The 13,040-nt window shown below is 42.6% G+C and overlaps 1 protein-coding gene across 1 annotated transcript; it reads right to left on the reverse strand.

Annotated features, from left to right (window-relative positions):
- Positions 1-785: 785 nt before the first annotated feature.
- Positions 786-12,381, reverse strand: LOC130385425 (general transcription factor II-I repeat domain-containing protein 2A-like). The gene is made up of 2 exons (XM_056593928.1): positions 5,137-12,381; positions 786-5,043 (listed from the first exon to the last, which is right to left on the reverse strand). Exon 1 carries the CDS (start codon positions 6,620-6,622, stop codon positions 5,141-5,143), a length of 1,482 nt encoding a protein of 493 aa, XP_056449903.1. The 5' UTR covers positions 6,623-12,381; the 3' UTR covers positions 786-5,043; positions 5,137-5,140.
- Between the last annotated feature and the right edge of the window lie 659 nt (positions 12,382-13,040).

Genomic DNA, 13,040 nt, shown 5'->3' on the forward strand with positions numbered 1-13,040 from the left:
GTTCTCTTTCTCTCACACACACACATATACTATTTCATGCATGCATACATGCAGTGATACATGCAAAAGCACATCAAGCAGACACACAGTGAGCCCACACAACACCGCACACAGAGGTTGACGAGGCACAGGTAAAATGATTGCTAAATTATTTTGAATTACATACAAAGAAATTTCATGCAAATAATAACAACTAAATCATTGGACTTGTCTGTGGAAAAAATAAATAATGTGAAATTAGGTTTTCTTGAAGCGTGACTGCCGGGCTAGGTAGAGGCTGACGGCCTCCTCCTTAGGAATCTGTTCGAAGGATTCGGCGATGGGGGCGGGTGCATCGGAGGACAAATTGGCGCTAACCTCTCGAAGAAGCGCGGGTGAATTGACGTAGCTCTATAATAATAACATTACTTTATAAAGATCATTGTCACTGATCACCGATGTCTCGTGCGCCATCTCAAAATAGGATAGAACTGCATGACACTGCATTCCCTATGAGGCTGCCTCTTTGATGGAACGCACGACATGGGCACCTTTTCTGAAGCGCGGATACCGCATGCAGTACTTCTCCGTCCCGTCACTTCTCCGTGCCGTCTCCTGATTGGCATTGTAATGCAGCGCCGCTAAGAGAAGCCTACAAAATAACACATTTGAGAAAACCTTTGTATGCATGACAAAATACTACAATAGGCATGTTAATAGGTACTATTATTACTATAAAATGAATAATAATTGGCAGTGTTATTCCATTGGATAGCACTGACCTGCAATACATCCCAAGGTATGAAAACCCTGTGTGCTTGGGCGTGAAGTGCAAGATGAGGGAGTGGTAAGCCTCAAGGGAGAAGTCTACACTGTCTACACTGTCCACGGTCACCTGCTGTGAGGCGTCTGTCAACGTCTTGCGAAAACAAAATAAAAAAGTATTTAAGTATAAAGTATAGTATATATAAGTATATAAAAAAGAAATGCAAGGGTGTAGTGGTGAAATAAGAGGTGGGTAAACTATGAATACTTAGATCAGTAATTCGCAACCAAGGGTAGTGCATTTACTGTATTGGGAGGTAGCTAAACTCTGAAGTGAGAAGTGGATAAACTCTGTTTCTGAAATTTCAGAGGTGGGTAAACTGCGTTTACTTGCGTTTAGCCTCCACTACAGCCCTGGCGACACGGTCACGGTCAAATATATGTGAAAGAGAACCGTAGCAGTCTAGCACTAACACAAAACGCAAACACACTGTTGTGAATGCCGCTTGATGATGACGATCACTGATCCAAACACTAGCCGTGAAGCTTTCATGACGATATGGACATTTACTTCAGGGCAATTTTGTTTTGGCTTATATTCGTGAATCACGAAATATGCTCTTCTAATGTCAGACTGATCATGCTTGTAGTGGAGGCTGTGTCAATGGGAACACGGTATGCAAAATACACACAGAGCTAGCTAACGCAGAGCTTGTAATTAGCAGCTATAGCATGATGCTTACCGTGGCAATCTCTCGCTTGCGGCAGACGGTGTCTCTCGACCTCGGGACAGGGCAGGCAGAGTGGTTTGCATGCACAGACGGCAAGGCGGTAGGAATTAACTTCACCATCCTCTCACTCTTTAAACCAAGTGAGACCATCTTGGCATCCCCTGAGTGGTAATCCTTCTCCTTGAAATGCGCGCTGCATATTCTTGATTATGCGTAACAGAGCTAGCTGAAAAATAAGCTAGCTCTGTGCTTCCGAAGCACCCAGCTTCGGAAGATCCCTTTATCCTTGGGGAAGCAATGGATCCTATGTCCACTTTTGCACCCGCCACAAATACAGTAGTAAACCATTTTATCTATTTATATATCTACTCTCTCTATCTATCAGCTATCTATGTTATGTTATCCCTCACTATCTATCTATGTTATGTTATGTTATGCTATTCTATCTATCTATCTATATATATATCTAGGCTATCTCTATCTATGTATTTACTTATATAATCTGACACTGTCACTCTCTCACTAACGGTTTCGGCTGTGTCGTCCCAAAGCGGAGTATTTCATCTGACGTCATGCAATGCATTGTGGGAGAAATAAGAATCATCGCTGACCTGTTGCTAACCGCTAAAATATCGCCTACTTTTCTTATTAAATTTATTTTTTGTGATACCCTACAACATCAAATACAATGGATAATTGTTTATTACCAACTAGAAAATTGCCAGAAAATAAAAAAAATAAAAACATGCAGCAAGGTACTAACAAAGTGTGTGTAATTTCCAGTGTTGTTAAAGTAACCTTTGCTGTGTCATATTGAAGGTCAGTGTGTACCTCTTTCATTTAGATCTGAAGAGCAAGCCTTTGCATCTTAATTGCAAAAGATGAAGAAGTAGAGAGATTTGTGGATTACATTCATCCTACCACCAACCATGTAAACTTCTTTAATATTTCTAAAAACACAACCAATAACATCCTAGAGTTGACATTGTTTGGGTGAGTCCTGACCATTTATATCAACCGTTTTCCATGTTGTAGGTCTCTGGAAGAGGTGTCTGTGGAGGGGAGTGGTCAGCAGCCAGGGAAACACCTCAGAGAACCTCAAGTAAAATTATGAGGAGGGACTTGAGCTTGCGGGGTGTCGACATGGAGTTTTTCTCTCCGCTCTCAAAATGTTCAAGGGAGAAATTGATGCTTATCCCCTCTACCTGCAGAACAAGCTGGCAAATGAGTCAATAACCTTTTTTGCCATGAATGTAACCTGCAAGTACTGGCCCTACCTCATCAAAGTGGCAAAAAGCTGCCCGGAGCTCCAGCACCTTCTTTGCATGAAGGCATTCCTGTCAGTGTTTCAAGCCCATGACTTTAAATGCGTGGTAAGAAAACTTAACCATCTCATTGACTGTCCCTGAACACCTGCAAAGGTATGTTGGCAGCTTATAAATATTTTCTTTAATATGTTAAATCGAGTGGAGCTTACCAGCAAGGGGCCGGATTGACACTTGGGGAGGAGGTTGAGCAGTTCCTCTCTAGGATTGCTGTGACCACAAAACATATGTCCAAAGCAGGTAAGTTAACCACACACTGCACTACTTAGATTGAAAGTGTGATAAGGAAAGTGTAGCAGCTGCAAATCTCCACCTTCTCACCCTGTTAACAAAAGCGCTCAAATTACTGTACCTCCAGATTCTTATAATGATGTTGAGCTTTGTTGAGTTCACACATTTTCAGACTTTACGCCAAATGTCTCGAGACACTGACTTGTACCACTCTCCTGCCCTGCGCCATTTGGCTACGGTCATGCAACACCGTACCAAGCTACTTGATTACTCTTCTCCCTCAATGTCAACTCTCTGCTAATAATTTGTTCTGTTCATGAGAAAAAGGCACAAGACGGCAGGTGAGGGACATGTAGTACAACACAGATGAGTTTACTTTTTGCAGGACGTACAGACATGCTTACGCTGATAGCCATGCGCTGGAATCAGCAAAAGTTTAATTACTTGGCTACTTCACTTACCCGCCGATATCAGAAGGTAGACATGAGTCATTTTTTTTGCTTATATTCTAGATGCCTTCTATTGTATATTTGTGTAGGGATAACTTTTATTTTTTGTTCTCGTCTTTTGTTATTTAAAGGCCACAAAAGGCCTGGAAAGCCAGCTTCAGGACCTGGAGCTCATGAGAATCCAACTGGCAGTGACACAGGCTGAAGTTGAGGGCTGGGTCACTGATATAAAGGAGTGGGCAGAAGGTGAGAGTTATACTATTACTGATCAATGTGTCAGTTCTGCAGAAAAATAGCAGAATCCTTATGACTTCCCTGTGGCCTTCTGTGTTACATTGAGACTTAGCTCATTTAAGTTAGTACCTTGAAAAAGTAAGGGAAATGTTTACACTTCAGCAACAACGTCCCAAAAGAATGCCGATTTTGACGCGGTGATTAGTAGAATGGAGGTGCTGGTGGCCAGCATTAAAACAAGGTCCCAGCGCCTTTACAAAGACGCCGATGGCAGCAAAGGTCGGGCCCGGATTCGGCGCAAAATCTGAGAGGAGAAGGCCATTCTTAGCTCTGTTGTTTACAAATACAACAGCAGGGTTCCAGATACAGAAAGAATCGTCTTTGACAGCATTCTCTCTGGCAAGACAGTTTGGCCATGGCAACTTTCACATGGTGGTATATACACAAATCAGTTGCCCATTTCATATGATTCACATAGTAGCACAGAGCCAAATATGCCTTATTTCAGATGATCTCAGAAATTCTTTGAAAAATAATCATACTTTGGCTTATTTTCCACACCTGTATCCCAGACACTGTAGATTTGAAAACAAAGAGGAAGACATTCGATGTTGTGATGGCAATAAGGAGACTTGAGTAGAGGAAGATTGTTAGTGCCGAGATGGCAAAGCATTGGAAATCTCTCTCCACTCGTGCAGACACGCTCAACGAGATGTCATGCCTGTTTGCCGGGGAGGGGGGGAAGTCATCGGTCCAAGGACTGTTCGGTGTTTCGAGATATACGGCTACTCGAATTCTGAGCTACCCTGGGCGGGATTTAGTGTGAATATTCATTACGGAGGTTGTAGAACACAATACAATGGACAGATTTCGATTAAAAATGTAGCCCTTTATTATACAAAAATTTGCTGTTGGTATCAGCCTAGGACAGGGGTCGGCAACCTTTTGTATCAAAAGAGCCATTTTTGGCCCATCTCCCGCAAAAAAAAATTTTTTGGAGCCGCAAACTTTTTAATTCAACCCCTCCCCCCTCCGGAGACGCTAACGCTGCGCACCGCACAGACATTTTTTGTGACACTGTAAAAAAATAACATAGTTCGTTGCATTCATGAAATTATAAAACAACAAAGAGAAAGATGTTGAAGAACATTTTATTGCTGTTCTAACAGGAAAACCTCAAACTCTTATGAAGAGGAGAAATAACTGAAATAAATCAAACATATAGAACGAGTATAATAAGTCTAAACATGAAGAACACCTAAACAGGTAAACATAGGTTTGTTGTCATCCTCTTGATTTTTCCTCGGCCACAGCAATAAACCATCGAATCTGAACAAAAAACAAAATAACACAACAGCTCAGTTTCTAAAATATATATTTTTTGGTGCAAAATAATAGCCTATTAAATGGTAGTGTCCTCACCTGTTTAATGTGATTTCTGTTTCTGAACATCACTGCTGAGCTTTTCTATGTCGGGGCTGTAGGACGTGACCTTCATCTTAACGCAGGATTGCAGGCTGACATCTGTGAGGCGTGAGCGATATTTTGATTTGACATAGTTCATGTTAGAAAATATTTGCTCGCATAAGTATGTGGATCCAAAGATGGACAGGACTCCAAAGGCATACTTCTTGATGTTGTGATAAGTTTCGGGAATTGCATTCCATGTCTCAAACACAAGTTTGTCGGGTTTGGGAAGGTTTTCTATTTCGCTCCATTTGTGTTCTCGAGCGAGAATAGCCTTCTGACGGGCGACGTCTTCGAGATCAGCTGTCAGACTTTTGAACTTGGACACCCATACCTCTTTGTCAGCTATGTCAGCCAGTTCAATTTCAAGATCGGGTTGACTCACGAAAGTGAATGTTGACATGTTCAGCATGGACGGGTCGATGTCCAGGGGTGTGACGGGGAAGGATAATGTGCTTTTTTCCTTTCTGAACTCACTGAATCTTTGTCCAAATGCAGTTTGCATTGCAATGATCGTGTGCTGCAAGTACTCACAATTGATGTTGTTGTGTGACGTTTTGAACTCTCTCAGGGAGGGGAAGTGAGAGAACGTACCTTCCTCCACATCTCTGGCAAACACTGTCATCTTGCGCTCGAACGCCAAAACATACTCCAGCAGCTGAAGGGCAGTGCTTCCTTTTCCCTGGAGACTTCTGTTCAGCATGTTAAGGTGACCTGTCATATCCACCATGAAGTGCAGCTTTTCCAGCCAATCTGGGTGTTCCAGTTCTGGATAGGTGAGGCCCTTACTTTCCAGGAAAGTTTTCACTTGTTCCAGACAAGCCGCAAACCGTTTAAGCACTTCTCCCCTGGACAGCCACCGGACTTTGTTATGCAGCAGGAGATCCGAATATGCGCTGTCGACTTCATCTAACAATGAACAGAACTGTCGGTGGTTTAACCCTTTTGCCATTATTTTGTTGACTATCTGAATGACAAGGTCCGTCACCTCTTTGCATTCGGGGGGAAATGTTTGAGCGCACAGTGCTTCTTGGTTCAGGATGCAGTGAAACGTCAGCAGCTCTCGACCCAGCGACTTCTGAAGTAAAGTAATAAACCCCTTCTGTGTTCCTCTCATACTAGGTGCCCCATCAGTAGCCACTGACACCATGTTGGTGGTATTTATTTCTTTGGCTTTTAAACAATTCACCACAGCCTCACAAATGTCCTCCCCCCGTGTTTGGCCTTTTAGCGGTATCAACTCAATAATTTCTTCCTGCGGCCCGTCAGAGTTCACGTATTTGCATAACAGCGCTAGTTGTTCAATGTCGTTCACATCACTGGACTCATCACAGGCGATGGAGAATGCTGGAGCTGAATTTATGTCGTTAATTTGTTGACTGGTGATGTTTTCTGACATCTTAATGGTCCTGTCCTTTACGGTTTTTGCAGAGAGAGGCATATCTTTAATTTTCTGAACAATTTCAGTTTTGTTTTTAAAGTCTGAGAATAGATGTTCTGATATTTTAATGATTGTCTCTTTCAAGTATTCTCCATCTGTGAATGGCTTTCCGCACCTGACGATCTCCTGAGCTGCCGCAAAACTAGCAGCAGTTGTTGAATTTGGAGACTTGATCCATTTCTTGAAAGTAATTTTACTCTGCTCACCTTTCCGCAGCAGTTCCGAAATCGCTCTTTTCCTTTCATCTCCTGCTTGGTACTTTAGTGTTTGTTCTGGAAATGTCTTTCAACATTACATTTTTTGTTATTGGCTAATTTCTCGCCACATATCAAGCATATAGGTAAGCCTGCATCAGTAGTACTGAAAGCAAATTAATCTGTCCACGCTGAATTAAAATCTCGATTTTCCTCTGCCACTTTTCTTTTCTTGGATTTATCCATGGTTAGTTTACTCAATATTAGTCAGAGAGGGAGTTAAATGGTTAAATCTTTAGCTGTCATGTGGCATCATGACTACAGTAGCCAGTCAGCAGCGTCAACCGTTGACGTTCTACGTGATCGGTCATGGCCAGCAATGTAAACAAGGAATAGATAGCATAGCGATACAATAGTCAAGTAATGAAAAAACTGTAAGGACCTTTATTATCAAAATATAACGTACTGAAACTTTAATATTCAACACAAGAACTTTAATGCTGTAAACCCTTCTCGCTCAGTTTTCGTTCGTGCAATTGGCTGTCAATCTAACTATATGCAAGGTCTACATTCGTGCAGTACTCAGCGTTGACTCGGTCCTAAAAATACAATATTATTGTAAATTATATCACATCAAAAAAGCGGTAGCTAACGTGATTCAAGCAAACAAATAGCTGCTGTTCTTCCTCCAAAAAGCTTGACTTACCTCGAATTTAACAAGATAGTTCTCAAATTAGGGCTGTACGGTATGGACTAAAATTTATATCACGGTATGACGGTAACGGTATTATCTCATGGTATGTTAATTTTATCTTCTAATTTCGATATAAATGCCTCTGAACACTAGTTTAATAGTATGGATTAGTTTCACCACTTGCTTGCGGACCTTGCCGTATAGTTCTGGAATCTCAATTTGGCTGAAGTGTGTGCGGGCATGTAACGCGTACCTGGGATCGAGTGTATTGACCATCTCTTTAAAGCCCTTTCTCTCGACATTTTGAAAGGGAACCATGTTTTTAGACAGGTAAACAGTGACAGCGTTGTTATCTCGTTCCACTGCTGGTATTTTGACGTAAGGACTGGCTTTCAAAATGCCGGCGGAAGCAATGTCTGATTGCAGAGACAGCTTCATGCTACCAGCGTCTGTCTCGTACGGTCGGTGTGGAATGAGAGCTTGAGAAGGGACTATTGCGCAGGCGCGCGCCTGCGTGCTTGCGCAATAGCATACTGCCTGAGAAGGCAGTAGCGCTGTCAAATCTGTCCCTGGGAAAAGTAACGTGGCACCAAATTGAAAAAGGAACTATGTTTCGTTACCATATTTTCAGTAGTTGCGCATAACTTTACTTTTTACAATATTGTGTTATTTCTGGAAGAAAGTGGTCCAATCCTTGGTCGCTTTTAACTCACTTTATTTGTTAAAGTAGGCATGTTTCGGTATGGTAACTATGAAGCTTAAGGGAGGGAATTGTATCCAACGCATGTGAGGGACAATATCGCGGGCTTAAGCCCGGTTCTCTCCGCGGTTACCTATATTCTCTGTCCTCTCCACTTCAAACACACGCTTTTCCCCGTCAAGTGGGCGTGGCCTATGTGACGTAATGGCTCCGCCCCTGTCTGAAGGTGCTGCCATCTGTGGCTGGAGTAGTTATTGCAGCTTAAGTGTTCGATCCTGCTTCCTAGTGGCTATGTGAGGGTAATGCAGCTCGTGTGTTCGATCCTGCTTCCTAGTGGCTATGTGGGGGCAGCTTATGTGCTTAAAATACGTAACACAGGGAGCCATTGAAAAGTCAGTATTTAATTAATCAGTCCCTCCAGAAATACGCGATTATGCGATCACACAATTCAACGCATTATCAGCCAAAGTCTGCATATTCATGCGTGGGCCACATTTTCAAATATGCCACACTTTCACTGCATCAATTGCTGATTTCCGCGCAAAATATGCGGGGCTTGCATGATTTCATAATCCCCACATTTTCATTGCAAAAAAGTCATATCTTAGCAGAAAGTTGAAAAATGTTGCGTTTACTTCACACAATAGCAGCCATTTCCCTATTGCCATGGAAACATTATTAAGTGACGTAATTAAGCGACGTGAACGTCATCGAAAAGCTGCATTTTTTGCAAGTTCCCGCAATTTTTTGCAAGTTCACGCAATTTCATTGCATAAATATGCCGCATATTTCATCGCATTTTTTAAGAAAAAGTGCCGCATAATCAAGGATTTTTGGCCGCAACAATCACATAAAAAACGCCACATGTTTCTGGAGGGACTGATTAATATGTTGGAATACTATATTGTACAGTGTTTTTCCGGAGATTTTTAATGTAGCCGTTATCTTTTTTGTTTTACTCCCATAAGGTGAGCTGTGGGGACTAAATGAAGAAGGGATCAAGGGTCTCCTCAGCTTAACTTTGAAAAAGAAGCAAACAGTCACCACCATGATGAAGCATGCAAGAGACTGTTATGCTCAAGTTTTGACTGGAACCAGTATGGTTCCAGTCAACGCAGAGTCTGTCCGAACAGTTTAGAAATAAGCTGAAATCGAACAACTTCCAGAGTGACTGGGATGGATACGACAGTGACTCTGAGCTAGCCTGGCACCGCCCACCTACCTACTTCCACTCAATTTTCATTTCACTTCAGTACTAGGTCTGGGTCTGCTGCTTTCGTTGCTCCTGACATCCTGATGTCATTAGAACAATTAATAAACTGCTCACCTTTGCTTCTCGAGTACTTCATTTTTTTGTATATTCCCCAGAGTGGGGAACAACATTCTGAAATTAAAAAAATTGGGAATTCTCGTCTGGGTGGCGTCCACACACAACAAAATGTACTGTTACAGGGTATATGCAGGAATCATAGTGTTGCGTTTTTTCTTTAAGAAAGTAGTCCAATCCTTGATCGCTTTTAACTCACTTTATTTGTTAAAGTAGGCTTATTTCGGTATGGTAACTATGAAGCATAAGGGAGAGAATTGTATCTAATATCGTGCACTACTTCGAGTCCCGGGCATAGGCCCGGTCCTCTCGGCGGGGCTACCTATTGATTCTGGCCTCTCAATCTGAATTCCGTGCTGTGATCGTCAAGTGGGCGTGGCCTATGTGAAGTGGGCGTGACCGGTGTGAAGTAATGGCTTCGCCATCCTCACCTGTCTAAAGGTGCTGCCATCTGTGGCTGGAGTAGTTATTGCAGTTTATGCGTTCGATCCTGCTTCCTAGTGGCTATGTGGGGACAGCTTATGTGCTTAAAATACGTAACAATAGAGTGAATTTACTACCTTTTTTACTACCTCCACAATATTTGTTACTACTATTGCGTTATTTCTGGAAGAAAGTGGTCCAATCCTTTGTCGCTTTTAACTCACTTTATTTGTTAAAGTAGGCATGTTTCGGTATGGTAACTATGAAGCTTAAGGGAGGGAATTGTATCTAACGCGTGTGAGGGACAATATTGTGAGCTTCAAGCCCCGGTTCTTAAGCCCGGTTCTCTCCGCGGTTACCTATTCATAAGGTTCACGTGACGTCACTGTAGCTTTGCGCCGCCATCTTGACGACCGATCCCACCCACTGACCCACTGATTTCAGTGGTAACTCAGCACCAACAACAACACCTACGACCACAATCAAACAATGAGGATGCGCTCTTTTATTCTCTTTAGTGCAGGCAATGAAAGGTGAAAAAAAATGAGCCAAATACCCGAGAAAGGACTATTAATTCAAATTTCAGTGTCACCCACTCTATTTCATCCTTAAGCCCAGTTCAGACCAAAGATTCACCTTGCAACGAGACGGTTTTAGAACGTCGCAGGGGCGGTGTGAACAGGTCGTTGCAAGCCGTTGCAAGGAGTTGCAAGGCGTCGCAAGGAGTTGCAAGGAGTCGCCAGAGATTGAACATGTCAAATCGCAAGGTCCAGTTTTAGAACGCGGCGATTTAACTATTCCTCTTCAGCCAATCACAGCACAGAACAACTTGTACGTCACGGCCTTACTCCGTCCCGGTACCGTACTGTCCACTCCAGCATAAAAAGATCCGAAGATGGCAGACTTCTGGTCCGAGGAGAGGGAGGAGAAATTAATTTGGTTGCTGGAGGATCAACCTGTCCTATACGACGTTGGCAGCAAGGGGTACAGCAACAGGGACAGCAAGAGGAGAGCGTGTTGTGAAATTGCGGTGGCAATTAGTGTATCCGGTAAGGAGGCAATACTTTGTTTTTCTTTTCTGTTACTTTTTCCTTTCCTTGTTTCCTGTTTTTATTTTCGTTTCATAAAGGCATAGCTTAGGCTGTAGGCCTAATATATAGGCTTATTAAATGCAAGTTGTAGATGCTAACGGTATTTATCTTTGTTTCTGAAGAACGATTGTAGATAACGATTGTAGATAACTTTAGGCTCGAGCTGATTTACAGTTATTTTAACGGGACCAACGGTTCCCAACGGTATCTCAGTATCTTTATATTTTTTCTATATGTATGTTTCCTGTGTAAAAACAAGGGGCTAAAAATGCCTATTGGAAAGCAGGTAGGCTTAATAAATAAATATTTACTGCTGGTAATAGGCCTACTCCATCCGCTAATGCTTTGTGGGGTCAAAGGTGATTGTAAAATAGACTTTAGTTTAAAATGTGCGATGTTTTTTCGCTAACATTAGGCTACTGTCTTTTTCAGAAAAAGAGGGGGGCAAGAAAATCCACTCCCTCCGGACACAGTACAACAGGTACAGCAAGGCACCAGCTTCGGGGAGTGCCGGTGGGAGAACTGGCAGGCAGGACTGGGTAACAAGGAGGCTCTCTTTAATAAAGGTATTTATTTAAAGTAAAACTTATCACACATATTAATTAACATTAAAGCATATATGGGCCTAGGTATCAAGAGTAGGCTAGAGTTACTGTGTCTTGTCATTCTTCACTACATCTGCATTGGAGTAAATAGCTGGAGTTTACAGTTTGTTTAAATTACCCGTTGTTGGATACATTGCATTTCCTGTTAGTTAAATTTCAGTTTTATCTGTCTTTGTTTACAATCGGCTCAACTACTACTTGGAGATGGATAATAGAATAGGCTACATACAACTATATACAATTGATCTGTGCTGGAATATGAAATATAAAACAATTGAATATAATACAGCTTGATTATTAATTACACCCACACACATGATTAAATTTTGTCCCACTGCCATGCTACAGCACCAGCGTCTGAGCACATGTAATTGCAGAGGATTTCTCTGTTCCTCTTAGCCTGCAGAGTGGTGTTTGTGCTGCTTGGTAGTGCAGCCTGGGCAAGGGTTGGACCATGTTCACCAGGGGCCATCCCGCTCGCTGGGAAGCTGGGTGTAGCCATCACCACACTGGTCACGTAGGACATTGTGCAGCACGGTGCAGGCGATTAATAATGTGTCATTTGTATTGATATATTATTATATATATTATTTTTCTTTTACAGATTGTTGAAAGAGAGAATGATGTGGAGGGACTGGACGAGGAAGAGGACGTGGAAGAGGACGTGGAAGTAGAGGAGAGCAGTGAACCTGAGGGACAAGGCAGCACCTGCCTTGTCCCTCAGGTTCAGACGCAGGCGTCTAATCGTTCTGTCGCAGGCGGTAAAAGAAAGAGGCAAACAGAAAAGCAAGATGAGGTCCTAACTGCAGTTGGCAATTTTCTGAGAAACAGGACGGAACAGAGGGAGGAGGACACAATGTCAGTCTTTTGTAAGAACCTCGAGATGAAAATGAGGCGAATCAAGGACCCAAATATTTTATTCGATTTAGAGCACCAGCTGGAGGAAGCTACCAGGCTTCACTTAAAGATAGAGACAACCAAGCCCCCCCCCCCCCCCCAAGCCTCTCACATCTCTAAATTTGTTTTATTCATTTTTAGATATTTAATTGGTTATTGCAAATTTGAATCGCCCCTTCTCTTACCTTCGCCTCATTTTCATCTCGAGGTGCTGATTTTATGGATTTCCCCCCCCAGAGGCGTCGTCAGCCCCTTTTTACTGGGGCACGTGCCCCAGTAAAAGTCTCCAGTGCCCCAGTAAAATTCCATTGATCATTATTAAATTCATCTGCAGAAGCGCCGCTCTCGCTATGGAATCGGCAGGATTCATCAAGTGCATCTCCTGCTGCCTCGGGAGTCTTCAGTCGAGCCTGCCTCTTACCAGCCAATCAAAAAACGAAAGGTGCTACATAAAAGCCAATCAGAAAATAGCCCTATTGTATCTGGG

The sequence above is a fragment of the Gadus chalcogrammus genome, chromosome 7 (genome assembly GCF_026213295.1).
Source record: "Gadus chalcogrammus isolate NIFS_2021 chromosome 7, NIFS_Gcha_1.0, whole genome shotgun sequence".
NCBI lineage: Eukaryota > Metazoa > Chordata > Actinopteri > Gadiformes > Gadidae > Gadus > Gadus chalcogrammus.

Bases quoted from the DNA above. Each gene is read 5' to 3' on its own strand.
- LOC130385425 (XM_056593928.1), bottom strand. From the start codon at position 6,622: ATGCCTCTCTCTGCAAAAACCGTAAAGGACAGGACCATTAAGATGTCA.